The 26707-nt window shown below is 43.6% G+C and overlaps 2 protein-coding genes across 2 annotated transcripts; one reads left to right on the top strand and one right to left on the bottom strand.

Annotated features, from left to right (window-relative positions):
* Positions 1-420: 420 nt before the first annotated feature.
* Positions 421-6343, bottom strand: LOC110531239 (protein Wnt-1-like). Its single transcript, XM_036988718.1, has 5 exons — positions 5651-6343; positions 5176-5281; positions 2820-3073; positions 2345-2610; positions 421-2077 (listed from the first exon to the last, which is right to left on the bottom strand). The coding sequence occupies exons 1-5, from the start codon at positions 5658-5660 to the stop codon at positions 1586-1588; spliced, it is 1128 nt and encodes a 375-aa protein (XP_036844613.1). The 5' UTR covers positions 5661-6343; the 3' UTR covers positions 421-1585.
* Positions 6344-11128: 4785 nt separating this feature from the next.
* On the top strand, positions 11129-16904 carry LOC110532706 (protein Wnt-10b). Its single transcript, XM_021616802.2, has 5 exons — positions 11129-11308; positions 12120-12276; positions 12760-12865; positions 13151-13614; positions 14249-16904. Exons 1-5 carry the CDS (start codon positions 11235-11237, stop codon positions 14804-14806), a joined length of 1359 nt encoding a protein of 452 aa, XP_021472477.2. The 5' UTR covers positions 11129-11234; the 3' UTR covers positions 14807-16904.
* The last annotated feature ends 9803 nt before the right edge of the window (positions 16905-26707 follow it).

Genomic DNA, 26707 nt, shown 5'->3' with positions numbered 1-26707 from the left:
TAAAGCTTGGGAAATCTTTTTGTATCCAAATCCGGCTTTAAACTTCTTCACAACAGTATCTCGGACCTGCCTGGTGTGTTCCTTGTTCTTCATGATGCTCTCTGCGCTTTTAACGGACCTCTGAGACTATCACAGTGCAGGTGCATTTATACGGAGACTTGATTACACACAGGTGGATTGTATTTATCATCATTAGTCATTTAGGTCAACATTGGATCATTCAGAGATCCTCACTGAACTTCTGGAGAGAGTTTGCTGCACTGAAAGTAAAGGGGCTGAATAATTTTGCACGCCCAATTTTTCAGTTTTTGATTTGTTAAAAAAGTTTGAAATATCCAATAAATGTCGTTCCACTTCATGATTGTGTCCCACTTGTTGTTGATTCTTCACAAAAAAATACAGTTTTATATCTTTATGTTTGAAGCCTGAAATGTGGCAAAAGGTCGCAAAGTTCAAGGGGGCCGAATACTTTCGCAAGGCACTGTACATCTAGTTATTCTCTCCAATATTCAGTGTATTGATACTACAGTCAAACTATTCATACATATGATTCCCATAGTGAATTCCAGTTTGTTATAAAACTGTAGAATATTTTTGTGTTATCCTTGGATGCGGCTACAGCGTCCAGTCCTTTAACGTCAGTAACCATGGTGCAGTAAATCACCGCGGTAACTCCGGGTTGAGGTGTAGCGGATTCCAGAGCAATCTAAACAAAGAGGGCATGTGTGGTGAGTTAGAGAGGAAATCATAACGGCTTGGTCCACGTCCAGGACCAAAGTACATAGCAATTGGGGGAGAAGACAGCACATCCTGGGAGATGTACTTCACACAATTTTACGTGAGAAAAGTAGAACTGCAGCAAAAGAAAACAAAACAGTGATGTTTAAAATAACCACCCTCTTGTCACAGTTCTTCACCGGTTTATGAGAGCCCATGCTTGTGGTTCTCCCGCCACAGAGACATCTGTCTGACATTGTGTTCAGCAACCGTTACTCTCCTCCCTCCCCTCTCCTCCTCTGCCATCACATCTCTCTGTCGTGGAAGGGAGAGATGGAGAGGGGACAGAGACACTAGTTGTATCTTGTAAGGTCAGAGTGGGTGAAAGACACAAATCCCAGCATCTCTCTCAGACTAATTTTGGTTGTTTATCTCTAGCCACAAATCTATTTCCTTTGTAACTACTTCCTTTAACTCAATCTGCCTCTGGTCTTGTTACTGGTGTTGGGAAGCCATAGTGAGGATTGGTTTCCATTCCATTCTACATGGTTGGATAGCTACAGCATTGAAATTCCCAGTAAGCACACTAACATATTCTGTTACAGCAGAGCATCAGGAGCAAGCACACATACACAAACCCTCCTTCTACACCCTGTAATCATTGTTGTGCTTTTCTCTTTTCTTTCCTCACAAAACAAAACATTGATTAAGCTCTAGTACTCCCTGTATTCACTTTTCAACCCCCCAATTAACCCTTTAAGGAGTTAGTCCTTCCCTTCTCTACCACACCATTCCTCTATCTACACACCACCTGCCCAAAGAGCCTGTCCGTTTCCATCTCTGAGCCCCTGTCCTGGTTCTCCTGTGATCAGAGGCACTGGTGTAACGTCTGTGTGCTGGTGCAGTTGAGGCAGCTAACATGGCAGCACCAGTGGAACGTACAGTGACACCTCTCAGTGACCTTCTCAGTCTGAGTTTGGAACCCTCTACCACAACACAGCAGCTCACACCCGTCCAGCGCCGGAGACGAGCTGTTACAGGTCCTCCCCGAGGTTCCGTGGGTACCCGTCTTGCCGTGGTAGGTGCAGAAGTTGGGTGACTTCTCAAAGTAGACCAGGTCTCTGGATGACGGGGGTTTGTGGGAGGGGTTCTCGGGTTCGAGATTGCTTGGATCGGCACGGTGAGAGGCGCGGTTGGAACCCTTGTTGGCATAGACGACCCGGGAAGCTCCGTCGAAGCGGTCCTTCAGGAAGTCCCCCACAGCGCGGAAGCTGGGTAGACGCATCCAGCAGGTACGGATGGTGCATGACCCTGACATGCCATGGCACTTACACTCCTGACGCATCTCTGATGACACTGTCTGGAGAGAGAAGGCAGAAAGGATTACAGATGAAGAAATTAAAATGTGGAGACGGTGAGCAAAGAAAAGGTGGAAGAACATCAAGAGCAAATTAAACATGGAGGAAAGGGAAGAGGAAAGAAATCTTGGAAGAACGTGAAGAGAATAAACATGAAAGAAAATGGATGAAGTTCAGAAAAATAGGTTGATAACGGATAATCACTAAAAAGTGAGAGAGTGAACATACAGCATGAAGTGCTATCTGTGAATCAACAATGTCTCCTTCACCATTCTCCCTGCCTCGTTGTTGTGTAGGTTAATGAGGTATCGGAGATCCCTTCCTCTCTCACTGGAGTCCACAAACTCCCGACTGAACATCCGGCCAAAGTCCACGTTGTCGCTGCAGCCGCCCCAGTGCCAGTCAGGGCCCCCAGGCCCCCGGCGACGGTAGTCACAGGTGCATGACTCGATGGCACCCTCAGAGCAGGAGCGGGCCACCGCATGGGTCACTCCTGCACTTGTGATCGCAAACACAAACGCTGTCTCTCGGCAACCTGACACAACAATAGCATAAATTATCTTCAGCGCTATAGAATATGGAGCATTTTTTAATTTTAAATGTCAAAATCTCAAGATATGTTAACATAGACTTTTCCCTTCCCAAATGGCCTACTAGAGAATCCAAGATTCCATGACATTCTGTACCAAAACGGTCCACCTGTTGCCTTAGTGAGGAGGCCCAGAAGGACAACAGACAACTCACCACGGTTGACAATTTTGCCAAATATTGCCGGGCTGTGGGTGGTCGGGCAGTTCCAGCGGCGGTTTCTGAACTGCCACTTGCACTCCTTGATGGCGGTGTGCAGGCCGGCTGAGATGGCGTGGAGGATCCCAGGGTTCTGGCGGATGAGGCGACGCTGGCGACGGTTCAGCTGGCCCAAGCTGGGATCCAGTACCAGCTGGACATTCTTAGAGTTGGTGAGGAGGTTTGCAGAGGAGGCCACGTTCACAATGCCCCTGGTAGAGACGAAGAGAAAAGAGGGTGGAATCAGTTAGTCAGAGAGAGAGAAGAGAGGGTGGAAGCAGTTAGTCAGAGAGAGAGAAGAGAGGGTGGAATCAGTTAGTCAGAGAGAGAAAAGAGAGGGTGGAAGCAGTTAGTCAGAGAGAGAAGAGAGGGTGGAATCAGTTAGTCAGAGAGAGAGAAGAGAGGGTGGAATCAGTTAGTCAGAGAGAGAGAAGAGAGGGTGGAATCAGTTAGTCAGAGAGAGAAGAGAGGGTGGAATCAGTTAGTCAGAGAGAGAGAAGACAGGGTGGAATCAGTTAGTCAGAGAGAGAGAAGAGAGGGTGGAATCAGTTAGTCAGAGAGAGAGATTGACCTTTAAAAAATGTATTGACCTTTAACAAAAAACAATTTGGCTCAAATATATTTATTAATATAAGATTCTGATCATAATGGGTGATGGAAACATTTAATTGGAATTTGAGTATCAGCCACAAAAGTAATAACAAACAACTTCAATACAGTCTATTTTATCTGATGTGATTATGGCTGCCATTATTGGCCGCAGTATGACTGCCATATTGCATTGCCAGCCTACTATATTTATGGTTTCAGTTACTTAGCCTAATTGTTGTGTCTCCTGCAACCCCTTGGCAATCAGAAAGACACATCATTATTTAACTGACTGACCACACTCTTAGAAAAAAAGTTCTGGATAGAAACAAAAAGGGTTATGTTGCATGCCTCATATATGGCACCCCTAAAGGTTCTATACAGAACCTTTTTGTAGGGTTATTTGATCAGAACCCCAGGGGTTCTTCTTTACTGAACCAAAATTGGTTCCATATAGAAACCTTGGGTTCAATTTAGGGTTCTGTATGGAACCAAATTAGGTTCTATATAGAACCTTAAGGGGTGCCATATATGAAGCAAGCATAGAACCCTTTTTGGTTCTACCCAGAGTATTGTGTTCTAAGAGTGCACGGGCCAGACAGTATAACGCGGTCGGTCCAGGATTTGGAACGTTATTATCCCATCTTCAGATAAATATTTCTATCCAATTTTCTTCTCTCTCGCTATGTATCTTCTTTCTTTATTTTCTTGTCTTATTGCAGTGATAATGATTGGTTTAGAAGTCAGACCCATGTCAAAAATAAATACAAACTATAGCTTACTCCAGTGACATTGCAAGGCTGCCATATTCCATAACGAATGATATTGCGGTCTGCGTTATCATTTAGATTATTCAGTTAAATATTATTCATGCTGCTGTTCTCTCTTAATGTCTTTGCAGTGACAGAATGCGTAGTATGCCATGGTCTATAAGCCTACTTAAAATTTGATTTATATTTGTCCACTTAAGCTAGTGTAAGGCACACTATTTCACATGTTGGTTTTATAGTTTGTAACAAATGTATGCAGACATTGGCGAGGGAATGTATATTTATCCTATAGTATATCCTATATAGAGTGGAATGTTGAGCATACTTGGAAAATACGAGCATGACAATATATAGGACCCTGAATAGGACCTGGAATGGAACGGCTCTCTGCCACGAAATAAATCCATATTTAATTTATCCCACATTGGACAGAATTTTTTTGTCTCCCGTTCAAGCCACACTGTCAAAATTACAAGCGACAGAGAGAGGGAGAGGGGAAGGGGGGTAAATTGAATAAACATGGGCTGCAACCGTTCCCAAAAAAACGAAATCGTTATCATATTGAAAAATAATACTTCCTTTATATTAAATGATTTAATGGAGAAAGTAATTCCTTTCGATTGAAAACTGGCTAAATCGAGTTAGTTAACCTACTCGCTCTAAATTGGAAGGTGTTATCCTAAAACCCTCAAATCTTAATGGCTTGTGGTTAGTGCTTGGTTTTCTAGCAGAAATTAACAGAAATGATGAAGCTGGAGCCAACAATAACACATTATTATTTTGAGCATGGAACAGGCCTAACGTTTTAGTGTTGATTCAGTTGACTTGGAAGCAGAGCACTGCATATTCCAGGCAATACACCGCCACACCACGCATGGACTCCTTGAAATGAGCATTGAGCATTAGGAGGCGCATTTAATTGAATGAATCCCTCACAGATTAATTTAACTACTTACCACCACCGGCCGCTGTTGTTGACTGCCCCCGTGCCTGAAAGCGAGGAAACCAGCAGGATGCACGCGGCTTTCATCCCCAGAAGCAGTGCGAGGATCTTCATTATGTCTTCAATTAGAATATGAAAACAGAGCAGGCAAATGTCAAAATTCCGCATCTGAATTCCAAGCACTTTGTATATCTGGTTCTAATTATGATAACAATTCTATTTTGAAGCACAAATAAATCTAGGCCTACTAGATATACATCTGTTTGCCTCCTGCTCCCCAACCATGACCCATAAATAAAACTCATCATAAGAATTGATCATGGAAATAAACCAATTATTTTTTAGAATAAATCATGAGATCTCGTATTACATAAGTCACTCTATTATAAAAGTGATCTATAGGCAACCGGGTTATTCATCTATCTGAAACCCTGTCATTCTCCCATGCAGGGTATCAACGAGCAGGTAATGTATCAACGTGTACTCACCACACCACATTCCAAAGAACGGGACTTTAGAGAGGAAAAAGCAACGAGGAGCCTTTCCTATAATAATGAATCTGGTGAGGAGACAGTCAGACGGAGGAGACAGGTTGCTAAATGAGTCCTTGTCTAGTGCAGCTGAAGTGTCTTTCCAGGCTCGGCTGCAGGATGCTGCGGCTGTTCTCTTCACGTTCTCTGTCTATCTCTGTAGTGATGCTCTGGACAGCAGCAGCACATTGAGCGCGTGGGACAGTCCGGAAGACTTGATCCCCTCCATGAGTGATAGGCAACACATTCTTTAATTATTGAGCGCTACAAGAGGAATCAAAAGGGATTTGCTGCTCTTATGTCCCTTTTTTTCTGCCCTCTTTTCAATAGGATTGGTAGGAGGGATAGTTAATTGCCTTCATAGGGCACAATGAATAAAGAAAACAAAAACGGACAGAAAGGAGGAGAAAGGAAAATAAAAAATAGCCAAGGCAATCCACCAGTGTAAATTACACACATTACTAACGGAATCTCACGGTAATCAAACAATCCAACGATTCTTTAGAAATGATGGCTATTAATGCTTGTAGTATTTTCCCACAGGATCATGCTCTGTCTTCCACATCCAGTCTTCCTGAATTAAGTCAAAACACTGAGATGTGTGTGTCTGTGTGTGGAGATGTGCTGTGGCTGTGAGTGCGCACAGCCTGGTTTTCTCCTCCCATGTATGATGCATGCGCGAGTTTGGTCGGTGTTATACTGTACAGTACAGTTACAGCGGAATATGAGCCATCTAAACAGCACTTTTTACCCGCTGGTTGGATTACTCCCTTAACCGCGTCTCCTCCTTCTTTATCAAACTCTAGTATAGCCTACATTCTCAAGATGTTTTCAGTGGCTTGCCACATTTCTCTGCCTTCTCCATCAGCCGATGTCATACACCGAGTGTACAAAACATGAAGTAAACCTGCTCTTTCCATGACATAGCTTTCACCTGGATTCACCTGGTCAGTCTATGATCCCTTATTGATGTCACTTGTTAAATCCACTTGAATCAGTGTAGATGAAGAGGAGGAGACCGGTTAAAGACGGGTTTTTAAGCCTTGGGACAATTGAGACATGGATTGTGTATGTGTGCCATTCATTATAAATTAATAAGTCCAAAGTTGATTAATCAAGATGATTAATCAATTTGGGAATTTTTCTTAATTAAATGATTTAGAAGGTTTCATAAATGTCACCCAAGAAGAAAAGCTAATTCCCAAAACATCTGGCTTGCAGACCGCCCTCGACGCATGTGGCTTGTAATCATCAGCCACATTGCGGCGTCTCCTCATCTACTACAGACTGGGTGGAATATGAGCAAATATGCCCCATAGGCCCATAGACAGACAGTTAATTGAAATCAGGCTACATGGTGTCCTTATACTGTCCTATCTGTTTCTGTATATGGTTGGAGTTAAGTTTCTTGTTTAGGTATCTAGGATCAGCCACAAGAAATTATGACATTTGATAATTCTCTCCCAGCTAGCACATAACATTCTGAGAACCATATGTTTCTTAGAGAGCTTGGTGAGAGCATGGTTGTCCTATGGTTATTTTGCATAAGACCTGCCCACAACCTTCTCGGGAATGGTACAAGATAGTCGCTTGTCTTTGGAACATTCTCAGCACAAGGCATTGTACATGACAAAAAACAAAAACATTATTTTGTTCTTAATTCATGACTTTAACAGAACGTTTCCTAAAAGTTCAAACATGGTTACATTTAGTTCGCATTTTGGTAATGTTCTAGGAACGTTCTACAACTGGTTTGACATTGGGAATGTTCTCAAATTGTTCCAAGAATGCTAAAAAACAATGTTCTTCTGTGGGAATTGCAGTTCTTCAACATAACGTTTCCTCATGGTTCTATTTAAAGTTATGTTCTCAAGTTGTTTTTGAGAACTTGAAGGAAACTTTCCATCAAAAGCACAAGAAAAAGTTAATAACGTTCAGAGACAGTTCGAAGAATGTTATTTAAAAACATACATTTCATTCTCAGAACGTGAAGAAAACTTTCCATAAAATACACCAAAAACTTTAGTAACATTCAGAGAACGTTCTAAGAATTGCATTTCAAAACATCTCAGCATCAACAAAACTCTATCCTCTATCTTGTTAGTGTGTTCAGGTGTGATGGCTGCACCCACTAATTGGCCACACCTGATCTTCATGAGTCCTTGTTCCCTTTGAAATGGGTCCTGTTTGTAACAAGCCCTCACACTCTCACTGCAGAATTAGACATGCTTCCACGTTCACCAAAAGTCATATTTCTAAGTGTTTTTGTTGCTCCTGCTGCCCTGTATCATTCCATTTATCCACAGTCAAATGTAGAAGTTAATAGTTAAGTTTAGGCACTCATTCCAAATGGTTAAGGTAAGGGTTAAGGTTTGGGCTCAGGTTAAAACCAATAATTAAAAAACAGTGTCCACGACTGGGATTGAACACGCAATCTTCTGATCCAGAGACGGGATTATGCCCACCGTAGCAAAACCCAAGCCTACTTGATGGTAATAGTGCTCATTGTTGCCCCTAATGGCCAGTGTTTAAGTAATCTCCCAACGTCCTAAGGACATGGATAGATGTCCAATTTCTACATCAATCTTGAACTACCTGGCTTCTGTTTGAATAGTTTTGTATGTGTAATAAAACACGGCATGCTAGCTCCATCCTGGTGGCGCAGGAGACTAATTAGCAAACAGAAGATTTTAGGTTTGAATCTTTTTCTTTCACCTTTATTCAACCAGGTCAGTTGAGAACAGTTTCTCATTTACAACTGCGACCTGGCCAAGATAAAGCAAAGCAGTGCGACACAAACAATCTGAATCTAATGCCGTGTCACACTAAAAGATGCATGTGTTTGCATGATTAATGGCTGAGGAAATGAATTTCCATGTGTCCTATCTGTGCTTGCAGTTCAAAACAGTTAACCCAAAATAAGCTAACAGTGTTATTACATCTAATCAACAACAAAAATGGCATTAGATTCGCAAACAACAGGTGTAGAATAACAGTGAAATGCTTACTTACGGGCCTTTCCCAACAATGTAGAGAGAAAGAAAATAGAGAAATAATAGAAAAGTAAAACACGGAATAATACAAGTAAGAACAAATACACAATGAGTAGTGGTAACTGGCTATAGACACAGGGTACCAGTACTGAGTGGATGTGCAGGGGTACGAGGTCATTGACATAGATGGACATCTAACTAGGAATAAAGGGACAGATAATCAACCGTAGCAGCAGTGTATGTGATGAGTCAAAAGTAGCAGTCTTATGGCTTGGGGTTAGAAGCTGTTCAGAGTCTTGTTGGTTCCAGACTTGGTGCATCGGTACCACTTGGCGTGCTGTAGCAGAGAGAACAGTCTATTACTTGGGTGGCTGGAGTCTGACCATTTTTAGGGCCTTCCTCTGACACTGTCTGGTATAGAGGTGCTGGATGGCAGTGAGCTCAGCCCCAGTGATATATATACTGGGCCTATGCATTACCCTCTGTAGCGCCTTGTGTAAAAGTCTTATTGAAACATTCAGTAAAAGTTTTAAGGAAGTTATTTAAAAACTTCCAAATAACCTATACTTTCTGTTCTCATATCATTAATAACCCCCCCACCCCACCCCAGGAAAACGTTCAAGGTACCAGAGTAAAACGTTCTCAGAATCTCCCTGCAATCTAAAAATATACGTTCCCAGAATAGGCAAAAGCTACACTTCTGTTCTCAGAACATTTAAAAAACATTCAGTTTTATCGGTCAGGAAACATATGACTTTGTTCCCACAACCAATGTGAAACCAAAAACACATGTTCCCACAACTTCCAAAGAACCAAACGTGCCTAACCTCTCTCTCCCCCTCATGGTTTAAGGACATGATAGCAGGAGGAAGGGTTATTTTGTCGAGAGGATTTAATGAGAGGTATCCTATGTCATTTATACTCCTGCTTCTTAAAGTTGCTGCTCAAACAGGCTTCCCAGGGCGCTCATGCGACACCGAGCAGATTAGAGCCCGCAATCCGGATAAAGCGACGCCCTTTATGCACAAATCAACTTCAAATCACATTTTAAGCCAATTAGATATACATGACAAGCTAGAATGCTAATGCACTTTTCATTGCCGGACTTTAGGAAATAGAAGGAGAAGGAGATTAAGAATTGGTGTCACTATGTGAACCGGCGGCGGTTAAGGGGGGTTTTAACGACATTTTATGAAACTACATCACACAATGTTATGTTATAATATGTAGTTATTTGGAATGGTGAACAAGGATGAAATGGAACTCGATAGTTTATCTGGATGGACCTGTTGATTACATTATAATTGTATTATGCCAAGTAACTGATTATGTGCCTGATATATAAAGCCTATTTTACTTCATTTGAGTCAACCTGAGGGATATCCCATGGGCAGTACATATCAAACACCCTAAACCAGCTGGGTGGAAAACCTTTATCAGAGGCCACAGCATCTCATCTGGTGCGTTTGTCATTTCTTGGGAAGCTATAGTCTCCAAAGGCTAAAAGACAGACAAGAGGATGGGTGTTATTTTGGCACAGACATGTTATAGGCAACTTGCCAAACGTAAAAAGACAGAGAGAAGACATTTTTGGTTTTGTGCGACACTTTCCTCTAGGAAAAATTATGAAGCGTGAAAATATCAGTTTATCAAACAAGTCGAAAACTGATGAAGTTGGACAATAAACAATAACTTATTTGAACTTTAAGTCAATTGAACTCAAACTTTGATGACTTGTTTGCAAATTACATTAAACATAGCCTCTCCCTACTGTATGAAAAGGGTTTTATTTCATTCGCTGAAAAAAAATATCAAACTGTTATGGAATGATGAGGTTGTTTCAAACACAATAATAAAGAACAGACGAGCTGATTGAGGTGGGAGGAAGGGAGAAGGAAGAGGGGTAACAGATGACTGTTTACCCAAGTATCATTGGAGCGCCGCGAAGAGAGCCGTGCGCCTGCCTGCTGCTGCCTCTAGCTCCCTGTCGTACAGTGGAACCAGCAGCAACCAACCAATCCCCTCCCCCCAACACTATAGTCATTTATTTCCTAGACATATCTGGAATGATTTCTCTCTTGGGTTTCATCTGAATACATTTTCGTTTTCTTTCAGTTGTATCCAACAAAATAGTAAACATCCATATCAGTGATGTTACATATACAAGTGTTTTCTATTATTATATGATAGTACAATGTCTCACTCACAGATGGTGATGCTGGTGAGGAAAATGGTACCTGCGCGAAAAATCTTTGGATATGTTGTGACACTTATTGGCTGTCGGTCAAATTTACATAATGGTTTGTCAACTATTGATGCTTTTCTCAGAAGCTCAATACCTCGAAAACAACCGCCTGTAGCGACATCTCCCCTCCCTTATTTTCTCTCCTCCTCCCCTTCACGTTCGCCCCAAACTATTCTGCTCTCTTTCTTCATTCCTCGTTCTGTTGGAGGCACATCGCTAATCTACTCCACTCTTGTCCAATTTTTCTTTTAATCGATTTTCACACCAGTGTTTTAATGTCACGTCGGGAAAGACGCTTACCAAAATGGAGATATCACATAAAATCAGTTGGGACCTTGTCCTGATTTTGGCAGCGGCACTTACGTCACCTGCAATCACGTAAGTAGCCGGAGAGAGTGATGAGAAGTTGATAAAGTGGAGATGATGTTCAATGAGCATTCCGGGGATGAGAAATAATTAAATCGAAAAGTTAAGTCGGAGGAAGATTTTGTTAAGTTACTGATATTTCCTTGAGGTTGATCTAATATTCTAGTTTAGTTAAATAACTTGTTGGTGCACATGTTACAATGCCTTGATGTCTGCGTTCAACTCTGTCTCACTAACATGCCTATTGCTGCCTGCTGTTACCGCTGACATCCCGATTTTCAAAATGTTTCTTTGTTTGTGACCTGTAATGACACACACACACACACACACACACACACATACACACACACACACACACACACACACACACACACACACACACACACACACACACACACACACACACACACACACACACACACACACACACGCACTCACACTAATCAGAACCAACAGTTGGGGGACTGAATGATTAAGGACATGCAAAACAGAGATGGTTTAGTAACAATGCCATCCAGGTTTCTACGGCACATTTTTTTTTTACAATACTGTGCTTCACTGGAACTTGTGTAATTAAAATGTTAATAGTGAATATATGTGAATATATCCCAGAGATAATAATCAACATTCTATTTCCTTGAAAATAGATATTTTCCCAGAATGTAGTGTTAAGCTGTGTCAGCAAATACCTTTCTGTGAATGTTCATTTCATTACATGACACTTTCATTGTTAGACGGAGGGTCGGAGCAGGCACTTCACGGATAGATATTGCTCTAGAGTTGCTGATGACCCTGTACTACCTCCGCTGTATCCTCACCTCAGGGTGCTGTGTAATGACATCCTGGGTCTGAAGGTGGCAGGAGATCCAGTGCTGACCCCTACCTCTGTCTGCCTGCGGCTGGCAGGCCTGAGCAAGCGTCAGATGCGTCTGTGTGTTCGGAGCCCCGACGTGACGGCTTCAGCCCTGCAGGGCATGCAGGTCATAGATAGATATATATATAACACAATCAATTGTTTTATACAATATTTGACCATATTTTATCAGGGTCTGGAATGAAGATTCAATGACCAAGATGGCAATCATTTTAGTCATGTTGCCAAACCGGGTTATCTGTATTGTGTCCCACCTACCACCCATCATATATGCATAGTCACTTTAATCATATCTACATGTACATACCACTTCAATCAGCCTGACTAACCGGTGTCTGTATGTAGCCTCACTACTTTTAAAGCCTCACTACTGTATATAGCCTGTCTTTTTACTGTTGTTTTATTTCTTTACCTACCTATTGTTCACCTAACACCTTTTTTTGCACTATTGGTTAGAGCCTGTAAGTAAGCATTTCACTGTAAGGTCGACTACACCTGTTGTATTCAGCGCACGTGACAAATAAACTTTGATTTGATTTGAAAATGCCAATGTCCATTCTGATGGTGTATTTATTTGTGTGCATCCCAGGTGGCCATCCACGAGTGCCAGCACCAGCTCAGAGATCAACGGTGGAACTGTTCTGCCCTGGAGAGCCTCAACAAGCTGCCCCACCAGAGCGCAATCCTCAACAGGGGTGAGAGAGACACAGGGGCAGAGAAAGATGGAGGGTGGACATGCAGACAGGATATTTTCCATGTGATCTGACCAGAAACAACTCCAGTTCCCTGGTCAGGAAGACTTTTAGGCCCTATAGGTGGGGATAGTGGACAAAAAAAGGATGCTGACATAAAAGCATTTCTTCACATGTTTTCCTTTATAGAATGAAAATAATGAAAGGATATGAAGCTTTCCTGTATCTAGATTATACCCAGTATGATGACATCAGGACTCTGATGTGTCTCTCTCCGCTCTCCCACAGGCTTCAGGGAGACTGCCTTCTCTCTGTCCCTGTTGGCAGCGGGTGTGGCACACTCCGTGGCTTCTGCCTGCAGCTTGGGCAAGCTCCGTGACTGCGGCTGCGAGGCCAAGCGTCGCCTGGACGATGACAAGATCCGTCTCAAACTCACCCAACTGCAGCTGCAGACCCTACAGAGAGGCGGGGCCAGAGCGGGCATGGGAGGGGACGGGGGAGGAGGCCCCCCCGCCCCCCAGGATTTCAGAGATGTGCCAGCCAGCCAGCGTTCTGGTTCTACCCACCCCACCTCCCTCCTCAATCCCCTGCCAGAGGACTTCAGCCCCCAGCAGGAAACCTGGGAGTGGGGGGGCTGTAGCCATGACACCCGCTTCGGTGAGAGATTCTCCAGGGATTGGTTGGACTCCCGGGGGACTCCGAGGGATATCCACGCCCGCATGAGGATCCACAACAACAGGGTGGGCCGACAGGTGAGCAGAGACTCTGACAGATAGGATTCATCTTGTGTATTTTTATCAAGATGATAACTGCAGATAGGATTCAGGCTCTCATTTGGTGAAGGTTTCGCAATGGAATTCATCAAGTTTTCTAACATTTATGGAATTTAATATTTAATTGAATTAATTAGTTATAAACGTTTATTACAGATTCATAAACAATCAATAAAATATTTATAAAACACGTATAAACCATTTTAAAGCTGCAATATGTAACTTTTTAGGTGACCTGACCAAATTCACATAGAAATGGGTGTTATAGAGCTTTTATTTTCATTGAAAGTGAGTCTAAGAATTGTATATCTGTTCTTTGTCTGCTATTTCTATGCTTCCCGTTCTTCAGTTAGATTTTTTCCAGCTTCAAACAGTGTTTTGGTTATGGAAAATATATTTCACAGCAGTTTAGATGGTACAATGCCATTCTTGCTTGTTTTGTCACAGAAACTGAAATTAGGCAAACTATTAGAATTTTAGCAACCAGGAAATGGCGGAGCAATTTCTGCATAGTGTTTCTTTAAATACATTTATAATTGTTAGCCTAGTACATTGCAATCAAACGCCTTCTACACTTCTATGGATAGTGACATGATTGTTTCCCCCTGCACAGCTTGTGACTGACAACATGAAGCGGAGGTGTAAGTGCCACGGCACGTCAGGCAGCTGCCAGTTCAAGACCTGCTGGTACGTGTCTCCTGAGTTCAGGCTGCTTGGTTCTCTGCTGAGGGATAAGTTCCTCACCGCCATCTTCATCAACTCCCAGAACAAGAACAGCGGGGTGTTCAACCCCCGGGTCGCAGCTGGCAATGGAGCCTTGAATGGGGTTAGGAACGGGGCCGGAGTAGGATCCAGATCTGGGTCTGGGGGCGTGGGTAGCCCAAACAATGTGGGTCGGCGGAGGCCGAGTGTGTCACGGGAGCTGGTCTACTTTGAGAAGTCTCCAGACTTCTGTGAGCGGGAGCCGTCCCTGGACTCCTTGGGCACCCAGGGACGGATCTGCAACAAGACCAGCCACAGCATGGACAGCTGCGGGTCCCTGTGCTGCGGGAGAGGGCACAATATCCTGAAGCAGACACGTAGTGAGAGGTGCCACTGCCGCTTCCACTGGTGCTGCTACGTGCTCTGTGAGGAGTGTCGAGTCACTGAGTGGGTCAACGTCTGTAAGTAGACCAGTAGCCTCCTGTACACACAAACCCACACAACTAAACCTTTCATTTGGTATATGGGTAGACGAGGCCCATCCAGGACTCTTACTTACTTAATCATCTTAATGCTTTGGGATGCATGGGGCCACCACAAGAGAGAAAGAGTGCTACTATTTCAATTCAGCACTAGCAGCCATCTTGGTAAGGGTTCCTGGTCAGACCACAGTCTTTGATGTTCTTCTCAACTGTCCTCCATGTTTCTCCTGGACATTTTCAGGACACAGGATGGCAAAATCTAAATCCACCCTTTAACTCTGTCCAATGTACACACATCCACCGAACCAAACCTTTCATTTCAGTGTTTGTGTTTCTCTTTGCGTCAGTTAAGTCTCCCACAGAATCGGTTTATCCCCCGCTTCTTCTTCTCCTCTTTTTTTCCTTCTTTCCGTCATCTGGGATCTATTTTCCCTTTGTTGCCTGTTGTTATTCTCAAAATGCCAAGTCAAAGATTGAGGAAGAGGTGACTCATGTCATTTGTCTTTCTTTCCTCTGCCTGTTTGGATGCAGCCCTTTCAGCCATGATAATCAGAATGCCCTGGACCCCATCTGCTGTTCTGTTCTGCGCTCCCCTGGTCTCTGTTCAGAAACAAAGAACACTCAAACAGCAGTAAGGCATTATTAGTTCAACTAACTAATGCCTAGGCTACTATTACAGTGTACAGTTTTTGTGTATATGAAAAATGTATATTATTTTGGTGTGTGAATTTATTTAGACTCCGTTGCTTGGCATCTGCTGTGTGGCACCAGTTTATGAGAGGAACATATGAGACCCAATGACTGAGTGTTTCTCTGCTCAGGATGGTGAAATTGAGCTGAAGTCGTAATAGTCAACAAAGCCTGAACACAACAGTGGGATGCTGGAAAACAGATAAGTTATGTCACAAGTTCTGATATGGAATGTGGTAATGAACTCCAGAGGACGATTTTACTCATTGAACATTTTGCACCTGCACCTCAATACTAATCGGTTTCAATTCTTTAATTCCAATTCTTCATTGCATGAACCAGGAGGAACTAAGGAAACAGAACTAAAGAGAACCAGGCATGATGGTTCCTCAACGTGTTTCTACCCAACAACGGAATCAGAACCAGAGAGAACCAGGCATGATGGTTCCTCAACGTGTTTCTACTACCAACGGAAACAGAACTAAAGAGAACCAGGCATGATGGTTCTTCAACGTGTTTCTACTACCAACGGAAACAGAACTAAAGAGAACCAGGCATGATGGTTCCTCAACGTGCTTCTACTACCAACGGAAACAGAACTAAAGAGAATCAGGCATGATGGTTCCTCAACGTGTTTCTACTACCAACGGAATCAGAACCAGAGAGAACCAGGCATGATGGTTCCTCAACGTGTTTCTACTACCAACGGAATCAGAACCACAAGTCATCTAGTGGGGACAGTTTTTTTCTGTCTATGGATTTTCTTGGAGAAGGAAACCCATGTCTGGCTCTTGGTTGAGGGATGTTTTCGATCTCTCGCCATACTGAACTACAGGTCATTTAGGGAATACTGCACCTAGAACTGTACCACTCATAACCAGGAAATGACCACACACACTGTATTATTGCTGTTTCTTTTGTTTTGTGATTATGTTTTATTTAGTGAATCAATATAATTATTATGTCACAAATATGCCTCTACTTATTGTTGCCGGACGGAAATTGTCTCATTCCATTGTGAGAACAGCGGTGATTATAGGTCTCTGCATTTCTGATAAGTTTCAATGCTATGAAATGTGTGGGAAGTAGTATATGAGTGCCCACTTTGAGAGAAAGGTAGAGAATTGGCACACATGAATTGAGTATATCAAACCCAGGCAAGGCATGCTCTAGTCCCATGACCTGGATTAGGGAGCTGATGGTGAGGTGGGGTGAGTTGTGGGAGGGTTGGAGGTTTTGGGAACAACCCACTTGGAATAACTGGTTGAATTAACATTGTTTCAACGTAATTTGTCAATATATTGTGACGTGGAATCTATGTGGAAAAAACATTTGATTTGAAAAAAGTTTAAAAAAAACAACATTCTATTAAATAGGCACATTCTCCTCCTCTCCCCTGCAACTCTTCCCCACAACTCTTCCCCAGGTCCTTAGTGTACAAGAGAAAGTAATGTATTATGTTGTCAACTCTTCCCCAGGTCCTTAGTGTACAAGAGAAAGTAGTGCACTATGTTTTCTGCCAATATGCCTGGTAAAATAATGGTTAATAAACGACTCTAAGGTGGGCCCTATAAAATGTGTGCTTTTCCCCCCAAAATTATATTTTATGTTTGCCCAAATTATGTTCTCGCAGTTTTATTTTTTCCTCCTTTTAGATTTTCTGTCTCTTTTTTTTTCACTCTCAAAATTACAATTGTTCATAGAGAAACAACACAGTTGGATGTTCTGAGCCCATGTCAATGCTTAAATCACATCAGAAGACCATTTTCTAGGTCTGGAAGAAAATGAACACTTTTTTAAATGTCATTTTTTTTGTGTAATTCCCCTTTAATTGCGCACCTGGCCATTTAATTCCACACATCAATGACCACATTGAGGTTACTGTAACTATACATTTCTTCTCATGTAATCATATAAAGCTGCATGTTCACAAGAAAGTAAGTACGCATACTATATACGGGGTCAGTTCCAGTAGCACATTTACAATGTGCAGAGATACTGGAGGGATGAAGGTACATACACTGCTGTTGAAAAGTTTGGGGTCACTTAGAAATGTTCTTGTTTTTGAAAGAAAAGCACATTTTTTGTCCATTAAAATAACATCAAATTGATCAGAAATACAGTGTAGACATTGTTAATGTTGTAAATGTCTATTGTAGCTGAAAACTGTTGTGCTGATTAAAGAAGCAATACAACCGGACTTCTTTAGATGAGTTTTAGTATCTGGAGTATCAGCATTTGAGGGTTCGATTACAGGCTCAAAATGTCCAGAAACAAAGACGTTTCCTCTGAAACTCGTCAGTCTATTCTTGTTCTGAGAAATGAAGGCTATTCCATGTGAGAAATTGCCAAGAAACTGAAGATCTCGTACAACGCTGTGTACTACTCGATTCACAGAATAGCATAATCTGTCTCTAACCAGAATAGAAAGAGGAGTGGAAGCCCCTGTGCACAACTGAGCAAGAGGACAAGTATCTTAGAGTGTCTAGTTTGAGAAACAGATGCCTCACAAGTCCTCAACTGGCAGCTTAATTAAATAGTACCCGCAAAACACCAGTCTCAACATCAACAGTGAAAACTCCGCTGGTCTTCTAGATAGAGTTGCAAAGATAAAGCCATGTCTAAGACTGGCCAATAAAAATAAAAGACTAAGATGGGCAAAAGAACACTGGACAGAGGAACTCTGCCTAGAAGGTCAGCATCCCGGAGTCGCCTCTTCACTTCTGACGTTGAGACTGGTGTTTTGCTGGTACTATTTAATGAAGCTGCCAGTTGAGGACCTGTGAGGTGTCTGACTGACCATCGGGTTCTTGGTCACCTCCCTGACCAAGGACCTTCTCCCCCGATTGCTCAGTTTGGCCAGGCAGCCAGCTTTAGGAAGAGTCTTGGTGGTTCCAAACTTTTCCATTTAAGAATAATGGAGGCCACTGTGTTCTTGGGGACCTTCAATGCTGCAGACATTTTTGGTACCCTTCCCCAGATCTGTGCCTCGACACAATCCTGTCTTGGAGCTCTTTTGACAATTCCTTCGACCTCATGGCTTGGTTTCTGCTCTGACATGCACTGTCAACTGTGGGACCTTATATACGACAGGTGTGTGCCTTTCCAAATCATGTCCAATCAATTTAATTTACCACAGGTGGACTCCAATCAAGTTGTAGAAACATCTCAATGATGACCAATGGAAACAGAATTCACCTGAGCTCAATTTCGATTCTCATAGCAAAGGTTCTGAATACTTATGTAAATAAGGTATTTCAGTTTATATATTTAATACATTTGCAAATATTTCTAAAACCCTGTTTTTGCGGGCAAGACAACAGATTTAAGTACCTTTGAAAGGGGTATGGTAGTAGGTGCCAGGCACAACGGTTTGACTGTGTCAAGAACTGCAATGCTGCTGTGTTTTTCGTGCTCAACAGTTTCTTGTGTGCATCAAGAATGGTCCACCACACAAAGGACACCCAGCCAACGGCAGGCTAGTAGTCGAAAATGGGTCATTGATGAAAGAGGATAAAGGACGCTGACACGAATTGTGCAGATCAACAGGTAGTCAACTGACAATCCAGTACAACATTGGTGCCCAAAGACCCATAAAAGAATGCACAACTCGTTGTACCTTGACATGAATAGGGTATGGCACGCCCGGTGAAACAAGAAAAAAAACAAGAAAAAAAACAAGAAAAAAACAAGAAACTGCGATTGCAGTGGCCTAAGGAACTAAAACATTGGACACTGGAGAATTGGAAAAATATTACCTGGTCTGATGAATCTTGGTTCCTGCTGTTTCACGCTAATGGGAGGACTAGGGTATGGAGATGAGTACTGTAAATGCATCCGTCATGCCGCATGTCAATATTTCAGGCTGGTGGTGGTGGTGCATCCCTTCATGGCAGCAGTCTATACATCTGCAAATGTATTTTTTCAGCAGGATAATGCCACAAGAATTCAGTTTACTGCAGTGGCCTGCTCAGTCACCACATCTCAATCCAATTGAGCATCTGTGGGATGAGGTGGAACAAGCTATTCGGAGTAGAGATCCACTACCAGCCAATTTGACACAACTGTGGGAAGCATTGGGCCAGTCAACATGGGCCAGCATCCCTGTGGAGACCTTGTAAAGTCCAGGCCCCGACGAATTGAGACTGTTCTGAGGGCAAAAAGGGGGGGACAACTCTATATCAGCCAGGTCTTCCTAATGTTTTGTACACTCAGTGTACAATAAACAGAGCAGCAGCAGAGTATATAATGATTGTATGTGAGTGGGTGAGCGGGTGTGTAGAGTCAGTATAAATGTATGTGCGTGTTATGTGTATGTGACCAAATGATGGAGTGAGTGTTTGTGTGTTTGTTGGAGTGTCAGTCAGTGTAAAATGTGTAGTGCCGTGTCAGAGTGCAGCCATTGTAGCCATTTTGTTAGCTATTTAGCAGTCTTATGGTTTGGAGATAGAAGCTGTTCAGGAGCCTGGTGGTGTCAGACTTGATGCACCGGTACTGCTTCCTGTGCGGAAGGAAGCAGAGAGAACGGTCTATGGCTTGTGTGGCTGGAGTCTTTGACAATTTTCACACCGCATGATATAGAGTTCCTGGATGGCAGGATGTACTGTGCTGTCCGCACCACTGTCTGTAGCGCCATGCGATTGTGGGCCATACCAAGCAGTGATGCAGTCAATCAAGATGCTCTCAAGGGTACAGCTGTAGAACTTTTTGAGGATTTGAGGGCCCGTGCCAAACCTTTTCAACCTACTGAGGGGGAAGCGTCACTTTCGTGCTTTCTTCACAACTGTGTGTGCGTGTGTGGAACATTTTAAGTTCTTAGTGATTTGGATACCGAGGAACCTGAAGCTCTCGACCTGCTCCACTGCAGCCCCGTCGATGTGGATGGGCTCACCCCCCTGTTAGGTATTGTCCATGATTAGCTCCTTGGTCTTACTGTTATTAGATGAAGCACAGTGATATCACATTAATTCATCTGTTGTATAAATAAACAAAATATCTGACATATATTCACATTTGAACATTGCTTTTAAATGGTTGAAAGTGCAGTCATCGACACTTGGGTGACAACTAAACCCTGTGGGAAGGCTACAGGCCTACTCCAAACAGGAGAGAGGTGGTTTGCACTCCAAACAGGAGAGAGGTGGTTTACACTCCAAACAGGAGAAAGGTGGTTTACACTCCAAACAGGATAGAGGTGGTTTACACTCCAAACAGGAGAGAGGTGGTTTGCACTCCAAACAGGAGAGTGGTTTGCACTCCAAACAGGAGAGAGGTGGTTTGCACTCCAAACAGGAGAGTGGTTTGCACTCCAAACAGGAGAGAGGTGCTTTGCACTCCAAACAGGAGAGTGGTTTGCACTCCAAACTGGAGAGAGATGGTTTACACTCCAAACAGGAGAGAGGTGGTTTGCACTCCAAACAGGAGAGAGGTGGTTTACACTCCAAACAGGATAGAGATGGTTTACACTCCAAACAGGATAGAGGTGGTTTACACTCCAAACAGGAGAGAGGTGGTTTGCACTCCAAACAGGAGAGAGGTGGTTTGCACTCCAAACAGGAGAGTGGTTTGCACTCCAAACAGGAGAGAGGTGGTTTGCACTCCAAACAGGATAGAGGTGGTTTACACTCCAAACAGGAGAGAGGTGGTTTACACTCCAAACAGGAGAGAGATGGTTTACACTCCAAACAGGAGAGAGGGGGTTTGCACTCCAAACAGGAGAGAGGTGGTTTACACTCCAAACAGGAGAGAGGTGGTTTACACTCCAAACAGGAGAGAGATGGTTTACACTCCAAACAGGAGAGAGATGGTTTACACTCCAAACAGGATAGAGATGGTTTACACTCCAAACAGGAAAGAGGTGGTTTACACTCCAAACAGGAGAGAGGTGGTTTACACTCCAAACAGGAGTGTGGTTTGCACACCAAACAGGAGAGAGGTGCTTTGCACTCCAAACAGGAGAGAGGTGGTTTGCACTCCAAACAGGAGAGAGGTGGTTTGCACTCCAAACAGGAGAGAGGGGGTTTACACTCCAAACAGGAGAGAGGGGGTTTGCACTCCAAACAGGAGAGAGGGGGTTTGCACTCCAAACAGGAGAGAGGGGGTTTGCACTCCAAACAGGAGAGAGGGGGTTTCCACTCCAAACAGGAGAGAGGGGGTTTGCACTCCAAACAGGAGAGAGGTGGTTTACACTCCAAACAGGAGAGAGATGGTGAGACTTGTTTTATGGCCACTTCCTTTATGCAGAGAGATGTGGTTGTTATTGAAGCAGGATATTGTTTCCTGAAATAATTACTTTTAATACTAAAGGAGAGAGGAATCGGGATAGAGAGTGGTGATTATACCATTCAGTCTCTTTCGTGTATGTATGTGTGTGCCTGAGATCATCTGTCCAGGGTTCACAGCCAAGGGAGATTCACTGCATCATGTGGTGCTGCTACTGAGAACGCTGTGTCCCTGTCTGTCTAAGACAGACACAGACAGACAAATAGACAGGGATATTGGGTGATTTACACAGTCATCCCACATACCATTCAGTGCCTGGTTAGATTTAAGATAAGATCATTCTCAGACATGCACCAATGGGGAAAATACTCACCATGGGATCCAGCTTGATCTTCGGGAGATTCAGATGGTCTTAAGCCTTCAATGATCAATATTAGTGTGAACATGTGTCCACTGATTGAGACACCCCTTAGGTAGACTGTGTGACTCTCCCAATGTCTGGATCAAGTGCGCTCGCTCTGGTATTTAGTGAGAGAATAGCAGAGAGGGGGAGACTAAGAAGTACTGCTATGGGATTGGAATGATAAGGGATAACTGGATTTCTGGATTGCATTTCTTCATTCCTTTATCATTTCACCCTGGAGCTGCTGCTACTGCTGTGAAGGGGAATTTCCTGTCACCGTTTCTACTCATGTGTGAGAGAGAGAGGTTGGACAGCCCTGGATCGCTTTGTCTTCCTCTCCTCTTTGTCTGTCTACCTCTGTCTCTGTCAGTCTCTCTCTGTTTCTATCTCGCTCTCTCTCCCACTCCCTATTCTTCTTCCCCTCCTTCCCTCTCTCTCTCCCTGTCTCCCTCTCTACTCTTTTCTCTCTCTCTCTCTCTCTCTCTCTCTCTCTCTCTCTCCGTCTCCGTCGCTCTCTTTCTCTCTCCCTCTCTCTCTCTCTCTCTCTCTCTCTCTCTCTCTCTCTGCCTCCCTCCCCCCCCTCTCCCCCCCTCCTCTCTCTCTCTCTCTCTCTCTCTCTCTCTCTCTCTCTCTCTCCTCTCCTCTCCTCTCCTCTCCTCTCCTCTCCTCTCTCTCTCTTTCTCTCTATCTCTCTCTCTCTCTCTCTCTCTCTATCTCTCTCTCTCTCTCTCTCTCTCTCTCTCTCTCTCTCTCTCTCTCTCTCTCTCCCCGTCTCCCTCTCTCTCTCCCTCTCTCCTCCCTCTCTCTCTTTCACCGTCTCTCTATCTCTCGCTCCCTCTCTCTCTCCCTGTCTCCCTCTCTCTCTCTCTCCCCCCGTATCCCTCTCTCTTCTCTTACTCCCCGTCTCCCTCTCTCCTCTCCTCTCGCTCTCTCTCTATCTCTCTCGTTCTCTCTCTCTCTCTCTCTCTCTCTCTCTCTCTCTCTCTCTCTCTCTGTCTCTCTCTCTCTCCCCGTCTCTCTCTCTCTCTCTCCATCTCTCTCTTTCTCTCCCCTTCTCCACCCCTCTATCTCTCTATCTCTCTCTCTCTCTCGCTATCTCTCTCTCTCTCCCCATCTCTCTCTCTCTATCTCTTGCTCTCTCGCTCTCTATCTCCCCGTCTATCTCTCTCTCTTTATCTCTTGCTCCCTCTCTCTCTATCTCCCCGTCTCTCTCCCCGTCTCTCTCTCTGGCACTGAGGAGATGTATAGCTGCCGTCCTACGGGTTCCTGACCAGTTCTGCTATTTTGTGTACTTAATATTTCTGCCATCATTTCCTATGACCGCAAACAACTTCTGGACATCAGAACAGCGGTCACTAACCTCGATGTAGATGAAATGTCTACTTCAACGAGTTGGCAGCTGCGGATGTACTGCTCATCCCGTACCAGGCCCTAATCCCCGGGACTCCTGATTCTTGCTGACAAGCAAAAACTCAAAAAGGAAGTACCAGTGACGAAAGTGGTCAGATGAAGCGGATGCTCAGCTTCAAGCAGACCACCATAGTCCCTGCGCCCAAGAACGCCAAGGTAAACTGTCTAAATGACTATCGCCTGCAGTACTCACATCTGTAGATATGAAATGCTTTGAAAGGCTGATCATGGCTCACATCAACATCATCATCCCAGACACCCTGGACCCACTTCAATTCGCATACCGCCTCAACAGATCCACAGATGACGCAATCTCTATTACACTCCACACTTCCCTCTACCACATGGACAAGAGGAACACCTACGTGAGAATGTTCAGTGTTCAACACTGTAGTGCCCTCTAAACTTATCACTACAACTGTGTTCCTGCACACCACACCAACACCATCAGGACAACAGGACAACCAGGACAACATCCTCTCCCTCATCGTCAGCAAGACAAAGCAGATGATCGTAGACTCCAGGAAATGGAGGGCCGAGCACATCCCCCTCCATATCGACAGGTCTGTAGTGGAGCGGGTCGAGAGCTTCAAGTTCCTCAGTGTCTACATCACTAAGGAATTAACATGGTCCACACACATCAACACAGTCGTGAAGAAGGCGCGACAATGCCTCTTCCCCCATGGGGAGCCTGAAAAGATTTGGCATGGGCCCTCAGATCCTCAAAAAGTTCTACAGCTGCACCAATGAGAGCATCTTGACTGGTTGTGTCATTGGCAACTGCTTGACATCCAACCACAAGGCGCTACAGAGGGTAATACATCACTGGGTCTGAGCTCCCTGCCATCTAGGACCTCTATACCAGGCGGTCAGACTCCAGCCACCCAAGTCATAGACTGTTCTCTCTGCTACCACACGGCAAGAGGTACCGATGCACCAAGTCTGGAACCAACAGAATCCTGAACTGTTTCTACCCCTGTGTCATTCGACTGCTCAATTGTTAGTTAAATTATTAACCAATAGCTACCTAGACTATCTGCATTGACCCTTTTGGCTATAACCCTTTTGACTCATCACATACCCTGCTGCTACTGTTTATCATCTATCCTGTTGCCTAGTCACTTCATAGTTCATAATAATATGTACATACAGTATCTACCTCAACTACCTCGTACCACTGCACATCAACTAGGTACTGGTACTCCGTGTATATAGCAAAGTAACCATCGTTACTCAATGTGTATTTATTCCTTGTATTATTATTAGTATTATTTTATTTTTTTCTCTGCATTGTTGGCAAGTAAGCATTTCACTGTTAGTCTACACCTGTTGTTTACGAAGCATGTGACAAATACAATTTGATTTGATTTCTCTCCTGCTCCTTCCCCCTCTCTCCCTGTCTCCTACCATGCGGTCTGCAGACACTGACACATGCACAGCAACACATTGACTGCCCCTAGAGTAATGACAACCAGACCCTGCTGAATTAAAAGGAGAGAGAAGGGGGGAAGTTAGGAAAGATAAAAGTCCTCGACGTTGACTGACAGGATGATCGTACTGTATGTTTAACAGAAGACGATTCAGTATGTTTAGCTAGATTGAAAGATAGCCTACAGTGGATTGATGCATACAGTGGCTTCAGAAAGCATTCACACCCCTTGACTTATGCCACATTTTGTTGTGTCAAAATGTATTAAATATATATTGTTTCTCTCACCCATCTACACACATATCTACTGTTGATACTTTACATTTATACATAAAGGCAAACTTTGTGAGAGAGGGAGAGCGAGAGGAGAAAGAGAGAGAGGATTTATAAAGTATATTCTGTATAAATGCATCGCTCCAAAACATCTGCTTTACGACTGACTCCCCTTTAATTTTTGATGTGGGACATGCAGGGAGAGAGTCAGGGAGAGAGAGAAAACATTACCCAGAACATCAAAGCTCTCATCTCCTCTGCCCTCAATGTGCTCCTCAGCCCTCATTAGTTCTGCAAGCACAACCAACCAGACTTGTGATTGTGTTTGGTGGGGTGCACTCTGGCAAACACTTCAGAGGAATAGGCTCCTTTAAATTATAACTCCAACCCTCGTCCCCCACCCACCACCCCTGGTCGGCCCCTACCCACTGCGCTGTGCTGTAACCCCCCTATAACCTCCTCCGTGCTCCCAACACTCACAAACACAGGCTACGGCACACTCCCCCTGCATCCACTCCACCCTGCTTCCACTCCACCCTGTAGTCTGGTGTGCAGCTGCAAACATCTGCTTCACTCTTTTTCCTTCCGCCTCAACCGCTGAATTGATAAACACATCTATCATGCCCAGAGCCCCTGGCAGGCAGACATACTGTAGAGAGAAACACACTACTGGTAAATCAGCACGTAAAGAACTCACTCCTTTTGCATATTATGAAAGGGCCTTTACTGTATATTCACAGACACTGAGTAGGCCTAGGACATCAAATCAAGAATTTTGAAAGACTTTGGGTTTTTTAAATCATATTTAAAACAGAGAAAATACAGTGAAAGAAGTTCATCAGATGCCTGTATAAAACATTAAAACCCACATAAAGCCATTCAACTTATGGGCGGCAGATAGCCTAGTGGTTAAGGGTGTTGGGCCAATAAATTAAAGGTTGCTGGTTTGAATCCCAGAGCTGTCTAGGCACTTAACCCTAATTGCTCCTGTAGGTCTCTTTGGATAAGAGCATCTGGTAAAGGCTTCAAAGAGAGTTTTTGAGAAAGACAAAGGCTTGCGATGGTATTGCTATTTAATATGTTTGGTCTGGTCTTCATGAAAAATCACCAGTGATGTATTTGTTTGATCCATGTCGATTCAGCAAAATTGAACTAAATCAAAATGGCCCCCTCTTGTGAGAGTGATTCAGTGTAGCTAAATGCTTTCTCTTCTCAGCTCATTGTCTCTGGCACACAACATCTCTGCCAAGAAGTATCCTTTGGCTTTGGCATCGTTTTAGCGGTTCCTCACTTATTTATTAAGGTGTTTCTCAGGTGAATAATTCTTATGTTTGCCTTTAGTCAAATGTATTTACGCTCTAATATCTTATAATACAACAAAAACTTTATTTTGTCTCTGATCTCTAACACACACACACAAAACGTCTGACAAGCATTAATTGCATTACATGTACAGTAGCA

Source organism: Oncorhynchus mykiss, chromosome 9, assembly GCF_013265735.2.
Source record: "Oncorhynchus mykiss isolate Arlee chromosome 9, USDA_OmykA_1.1, whole genome shotgun sequence".
In the NCBI taxonomy this organism is placed as follows: Eukaryota; Metazoa; Chordata; class Actinopteri; order Salmoniformes; family Salmonidae; genus Oncorhynchus; species Oncorhynchus mykiss.
The sequence above is the reverse complement of the archived record's forward strand: the minus strand, read 5'-3'. Positions and strand labels throughout refer to the sequence as shown.

What these genes read in the sequence shown, in the direction of transcription:
- LOC110531239 (XM_036988718.1), bottom strand. An exon ending in AACAACAGCGGCCGGTGGTG is followed by an intron (nt 3,074 to 5,175) that starts GTAAGTAGTTAA and finishes CGTCTCTACCAG; the next exon opens with GGGCATTGTGAACGTGGCCT. An exon ending in TGGCAAAATTGTCAACCGTG is followed by an intron (nt 2,611 to 2,819) that starts GTGAGTTGTCTG and finishes TTGTTGTGTCAG; the next exon opens with GTTGCCGAGAGACAGCGTTT.
- LOC110532706 (XM_021616802.2), top strand. Translation starts at nt 11,235, where the DNA reads ATGGAGATATCACATAAAATCAGTTGGGACCTTGTCCTGATTTTGGCA. An exon ending in CTTACGTCACCTGCAATCAC is followed by an intron (nt 11,309 to 12,119) that starts GTAAGTAGCCGG and finishes TCCTCACCTCAG; the next exon opens with GGTGCTGTGTAATGACATCC. An exon ending in GAGCGCAATCCTCAACAGGG is followed by an intron (nt 12,866 to 13,150) that starts GTGAGAGAGACA and finishes GCTCTCCCACAG; the next exon opens with GCTTCAGGGAGACTGCCTTC.